At 55.2% G+C, this 6,290-nt stretch overlaps 1 protein-coding gene across 1 annotated transcript in view; it reads right to left on the minus strand.

The window, feature by feature from the left end:
• Window positions 1-3,275: 3,275 nt before the first annotated feature.
• The window catches only part of FBLN2 (fibulin 2), a 90,657-nt gene continuing 87,642 nt past the window's right edge, over window positions 3,276-6,290 (minus strand). Inside the window, exons 17-18 of the mRNA XM_023196208.2 lie at window positions 5,115-5,238; window positions 3,276-4,121 (exon numbers count right to left, since the gene is read on the minus strand). Coding sequence (XP_023051976.2) covers window positions 3,764-4,121; window positions 5,115-5,238 — 482 coding nt within the window. The 3' untranslated portion in view covers window positions 3,276-3,763. The remainder of the gene's footprint in view (window positions 4,122-5,114; window positions 5,239-6,290) is intronic.

Consider the following 6,290-nt stretch of genomic DNA (forward strand, 5'->3'; position numbering starts at 1 on the left):
GGGATTACAGGTGTGAGCCACTGCACCTGGCCTCCTATGCCTTTTCTAAGAGAACTGGGGAAGGGAGGTTGTGGTAAGACTGCTTTTTTTCTTTCTTCTCCACATCACCTTGCCTTCCTCCTTTCCTATCTGCTGCAGTGGCCCCAGGACCAGGGCTGCAGCTGCAAGTGCTGAAGTAGCAACGACTCCTAGGCAGGAAGGTGCTCTAAAGCTTCATGCCAGAGCTCCTGAGGGCTGATGGGGCAGATGGTGCCTTCACGCCATCCAGAAAAATCAGGGCTGCTCGTGAGGGCAGGCATATTGCCTGGTGGTGGAGAGAGCCCACTTTCTACACCTGTGAAACCCCATCCTACACCAACCAGAGTGGACTGTCAGGGAGGCACTTGCTAGGCTGGCGTTGCTTCTGACAATCTGGCCCAGCAGCATGGCCGAACCTCCTGGCCCTTCTAAAGGTGGAAATACCTGAATACAAATGGAGAAAAGGAGGAACTGGAGCTGAGGGTAAAGGAACCAATACGTGGGTTATGTGGTGAGGGAAATTTTTTTTTTTTTTTTTTTTTTGAGACAGGGTTTCACTCTTGTTGCCCAGGCTGGAGTGCAATGGCACAATCTCGGCTCACCCGCAACCTCTGCCTCCCTCGTTCAAGCAATTCTCCTGCCTCAGCCTCCCGAGTAGCTGGGATTATAGGCACGAGCCACCACGTCCGGCTAATTTTGTATTTTTGGTAGAGACAGGGTTTCTCCATGTTGGTCAGGCTGGTCTTGAACTTTCAACCTCAGGTGATCCGCCCACTTCGGCCTCCCAAAGTGCTGGGATTACAGGTGTGAGCCATCGCGCCCAGCCGGGAAATCCAATTTTAGGTGAATCCTACATTCCAGTACTACCTTAAAAGGGGTGTGGAGGACATCATCTCTTAGCTCAACTACACCAGATGCCTGAAAGGGTGACGTCAAGGCCACCTCTGCTTTTGGAACTTGACAAGGTCAAATGGCAGCCTGCAAACCTGAGTGGCCTGGCCCTGGAGGACATCTGCTGGTCTGACGTGGTGATGGACTAGATAAACTGCTATGGCTGAGTGGGACTCTGGTCTTCCTTTTTAGGTGATATCCACCAAACTGCAATATGGTCCCACCTGGCCCTGTTGGTAAGGTTATAACGTTGATGGTGACTGCAAATGTATTGAAACCCTGAGTTCCAGCCTCCTCAGGATACAGCAACAATAATGACATCTGTGGAAGAGCTGGGTGGAGCCAACCCTGGGCTAATGCCGGCATGCAGCGGTTCTTTTTACATGCATTGTAGGCACAGGCAGCCCTGCAGCAAGGCAGGAAGCAGGCAATGCTAAAGGAGCTGCCCAGACAAACGTGACTATTCCACTTCGAGAACGCAGGGCTGGGGCCAGGGGTGGCCTGCAGGGTGAGCTCTCGGCCCCCAGAACATCCCGGCTGTCACTGGAGTACCAGTGTTTCCAGGGACTTCGCTGCCTCAGTTCTGACCTCTGTGAGGGACTGGAGACTTAGGGCCAGCCACACTGACAGCCATGTGGTCAAGCTCCCAGACACACCTGGACCCCAAAGACGCCTGCTCAGCACTATTCTGTGTGCTGCATCCTGAGGACACGGGAGCTCTGTGACTGGGCTCTCCTGGACTCTGCTCTAGGCCTCACCAATGACTTTAACCTGCTTCCTTTCACCATGAGCTGTCTGAGTCACACAGGTGAATTAACGAGCCTGAGGGTGGACATAAGGACCCCCAAATCTGTAGCCCGTTGCTCCGCCGTGAGGGTGGTCCTGGGGATGCCTGAGCTTGTTTCTGGTGTCTGCAGTGAGGGTAGTCTCACAGGGGCTATTCCCTAAAGCTGCAGTTTGCCAAACTTGCAGGCATGGAACTCCAGAATCACCTTAGAAACTCTAAAGTCAGAAAAGAAGCTGTTCTCCAAGAGCCTCCGTATGGATGCGCTGGGTGCCAAGTTCATTTTATTGGCTCAATGGCCTGTGCAGGAAGAACAGCTGATGCCCCTGTTCACAGGGGAGACCAGTGAGGCCCAGGGAGGCGAAGTCACTTGCCTGAGGTCCCAGAAGGAGTAACTGGGGCTGGGTAGGAGCAGGAATGGCTGCTGCCAGCCAGGGGTGTCCCTAACCTGCCTGTCCTCTTGAATGGAGCCTGTCGCCTACTGGCTTCCGCTGGTGGGGACAATGCACCAGAAAGGTGCTGGATCTAGTTTTTCTGAAAATCAGCAAAATAGAAGGAACAGAGACAGCCGGGCCAGGGACAAGGAAGACCTGGCATCTGCTGCACCCTTGGGGATGGGGGCTGGCAAGGAGCAGGGACAGAGGGCCCCCACCGCAGGCTTCCGGCAAGAGGTTCCCAAACACCTGTTCTTTAGAAGCCTGAACCAGTCGCCACCTCTTAACACTGGGAGAGCTTGTGTTGAGGAACGAGAACATCTGGCCATCCCGGGCCACATGCCCAGAAGGCGGCCGTTGCTGGAGCCAAGTGTAGCCGCCCCCTTCACACAGGGTGTATGCTCCCCAGTGCGCCCGACAGGCCTGCTTCCTTCCACCCACAGTGAGAAACACTTTCTACCACAAGCCAGAACTGGCGTGCCCACGTGTAGGTACACACGCCACACGCACAGACACGCGCTGTGGTTTGGTGAAGCAGTTCTTCTCTTTACAGGGTGTGAAGCACTCACATCTCATCTGCTCTATTCTACGTCACTTTAAAAGTGCTGGCTGCTGCCCCCTATGTTTAACTCTAGACCCACGGAGCCCGAGCAGGATCCTCAGAGCTGGGTCCCAATGTGTTGTCTGATGCTCGCTGTGGGCTGGGGGCACATCCCTTCCGCTCTCAGGGCCTCAGTTTCCCAGGTTCCTTCAGGCTCCTGCCCAGGTCTACTGCCTGACCTGACAGCTCAGCAACAGGGGCCAAGTTCTGGATGACATCCAAGTGACAGGCCAGCGGCGGAGGTCCCCATATGGGGAAGGCAGAGGAGGGAGGAAGGAGGGGGGAGGGGGGAGGAGGGAGGATTGAGGAGGAAGGAGGAGGGAAAGCTGAAGTAGTAAAAGCAGAATAAAGGGCCCAGTCAGTGGCTGCTCACACTGGGGTGCCCTCACCCCAAAGTGAACTCCAGGTTCGGGGCTCGTTATTTGAGAAGGACACCAAGGTCTTGATCAATGAACTGACATGCTGGCCAGGCCATAGAGCCAGCCCTGTGACATCTGGACAAGGTTGTCAAACTCTGAACACTTTACAAAAGTAAAGGGACCAAGAGGCGTTTTCCTCTGTTACTTTATAACCCTTTCATACTAGTTGAACTTTTTTTTTTTTTACAATGTAGATGTACTACTTTATAATTAAACAAAAAACTTTAAAATGATTTTTTAAAAAAGAAAAGAATCACAGTGGAACATGAAATGGAATGTCAGCTTTGGGGATGGGTCATCCAGAGGAGTCCAAGAGCCCCAATGTGGTCGTGTGTCTCTGGTCCTCAGGTCATCACCCAGCCTCACCCACAGGGCACCCACCATGGCCGCGGCCCACCCCGCAAGCTTCCACTTGGTGCCTGCATGGGAATGCACCACCTGCCATGGAACTTCCTCCTGCGGGGCAGAGGAGGGGTCCAGAAGCCCACAGGAGTCAAGTCAGCAAAATTAAGTTAATTTACAAAGTTATAGTAAAAACCACAATAGTGACCCAGTCCCTCCCAAGCAGTGTGAGCCCTGGGCTGCGTCGCACGCGCAGGTGGCCAGTGCTAGCACCTCACAGGGCAAAGGTGGTGAAGAAGATGTGCATCTTGGCCAGGAAAGTGGTGACAGAGCCCTGCCGCCAGAGCTTCATCTCCACGTCCAGGGCAAAGTCCCGGGGCTCCAGCACAGCCCGCTGCAGGTAGACCACACCCGTGTAGGCATTGAGCCTGCGCGTGCCAAAGTAGCCCTCCTCGTTGCCCTTGATGATGGTCAGGGCGATGGTGTCCCCCGTGAAGGCTGGCGCCGGGCCAATGCGGAAGATATGCGCAGGCACCAGGAGGCCCGTCTGGAAGTTGAGCTGGTAGTGTGTGATGCGCGCCGGCGAGTTCTGGCACTCCAGGAAGTCGTGGCACGTGGTGCGCTCGCACTTCCTGCAGGGAGGATGGGCCGGGTCACCCATGGCTCGCCCACCTCCCCCCAACCCCAGACAGGAACACAGACGGCACAGCTCAGCGGCAGTATCAAGGGCCAGCTCTCTCCCTAATGGCCTGGAAGCCTCAGGTAAGTCCCCTTACATCCCGTGGGTCTCAGTTTCCTAGCCTGTAAGATGAGGTTAATAAAAGCTTCACAGGCTCACTGGAATGGGTGAGCTCAGCATGGCACCGGCCAGGCTCATTAACAGTTCTTACCTGTCCCCATGCTCCCTTCTTCCTCCCTCCTGCCATCCTCCCATTCTTCCTTTCTCCTTCCTTTTCCCTCTCTCCTTCCTTTCCTCCTCCCTTCTCCCTTCTTCCCAGCGCACCCAGCGTCCCTCCCAGGGTCCCTCCCAAGTGCCAGGCTGTGTGGCTGGTGGCAGAGTAGCAGTCTGTCAGTTCTGAGGTTAAGTGTGGTTAAGGGGCTGTCGCTCACACTCCTGATACCCTGAGCTGGGGAGTGGCATGTCACAAGCAACCTCCTGGAGGGGCTCCTGTGATGTGGAGCTGAGGCCTCCTGCCCAGAGCCACAGAGCGGTGGCAGGACCCCGCAGCCCGGACAGGCAGCCCCTGAGACCCTGAGCCAGACCGCCTGGCTGTACCACTCCCAGGCTCCTGGCCCTCAGACACTGCATGACAAAGAGTAAGTATCTGTTGTATTATGGTGTTAAATGTTGGTTGGGATAACTGGTCACACAGCAGTAACTACTATGTGTGTGAATGAGGAGGAGGGCTGGTGTTTTCTGTGTCTTTTCTCCTTTCTTCTCCCAACCTTGAACTCTCTACAAGGTACTTATATTTGTTTTGGTCACCTAGCCCGCAGACCCAGCAGTCAGGGACTGGGAAGAGAGGAAGGTGGTCAAGGCAGGCGCCCATGTCTCAGCCTCTCCCCTGGATAGTACAGGACCAGGACAGGCTCCCTGGGACTGGGACTGGGGTGGGGACACTCACGTTTTGGAGACTCGGACATAGTTGGGAGGACACTCGAAGCGTAGGCAGCGGAAGCTACCCTGGATGTTGTGGCAGGTCTCAGCCTCGGAACAGTTGTGGGTACCCAGTGCACACTCATCCAGGTCTGGGGGAGAAGAGGGGCAATGGCAGGGTCACCACAGCTGGGGGGCCCAGCCTGAAACTCCCCAGCCTGCATGAAAGGCCTGGGCCCCATGACCTGTGAGAACAGCCCGCGTGCCTCCCTGCACACACATGCCCCATCTCACCTGCTCGGCACCTGCAGCAGGGGGCCTTGTTCTAAAGTGTAAATCACCTCACGTCACGCCCTCCCAAGACTTCTCACACTCCAGAATAAAGCCCAAGTCCATCCTCTGGACACCAAGCCACACAGTGTAAGGCCTCTCTGGCCTCTCCAAGCCCCTTCTCTTCCACAGGGGCCACAGTCCTGCTGGACATCCTTGGGCTGCCCCAATAGACTGACCCTTATCCTACCCCAGGGCCTTTGCTGCTGCCGGAACGCTTTCCCCAGCTTTTCCTACTGCTGGCTCCTTCTCATCTTCTAACTCTCAGATCTTGAGTCACCCCCTCCAGGATGGCCTCCCTGACCACTCTACAGTGGTCCTCCTGCCCCTCACCCTCCATCCCACCCCATTTTATCATCCTCCTACAGCTCGTCACACTCTGCAACACGCTGAGGCTGTTTTGTATGTTTCTACCATCCCCCCTCAACCTGGGTTCCAGGAGGGCAGGGGTGTTTGTCTTTCTCATTCCCATGGTGTCCCCAGTGCCCAGTGGAGTGCCTGCCTGCATGGAGCAGCGCTCAATACATCTTGCTGGACAGATGTAAGTTCAGACTCAGAGAGGCAGAGCTATGAGTAAATGTCCCACATGAGCAACAGATGTGCTCCCGCTTCCTGTGGGTTCAGAAGCAAACATACATGTGCAACTCCAACAGGCACATAGGCTCAGCACACACGTGAGCACACGCACACCCACACGGGTGCACAGAAACACACACACAGAGGGCCCATTTGGGACAAAGAAACATACACATATAAACGTCAACAGACATATGAATAGATACCGTTCACAAAAGCTCAGAGAAGCAGGGGTGGGGTAGGGGTGTCTCTGTGTGTGTGTGTGTGTGTGTGTGTGTGTGTGTGTGTGTGTGTGTGT

This window comes from Piliocolobus tephrosceles, chromosome 2 (assembly GCF_002776525.5).
Source record: "Piliocolobus tephrosceles isolate RC106 chromosome 2, ASM277652v3, whole genome shotgun sequence".
NCBI classification, from domain to species: domain Eukaryota; kingdom Metazoa; phylum Chordata; class Mammalia; order Primates; family Cercopithecidae; genus Piliocolobus; species Piliocolobus tephrosceles.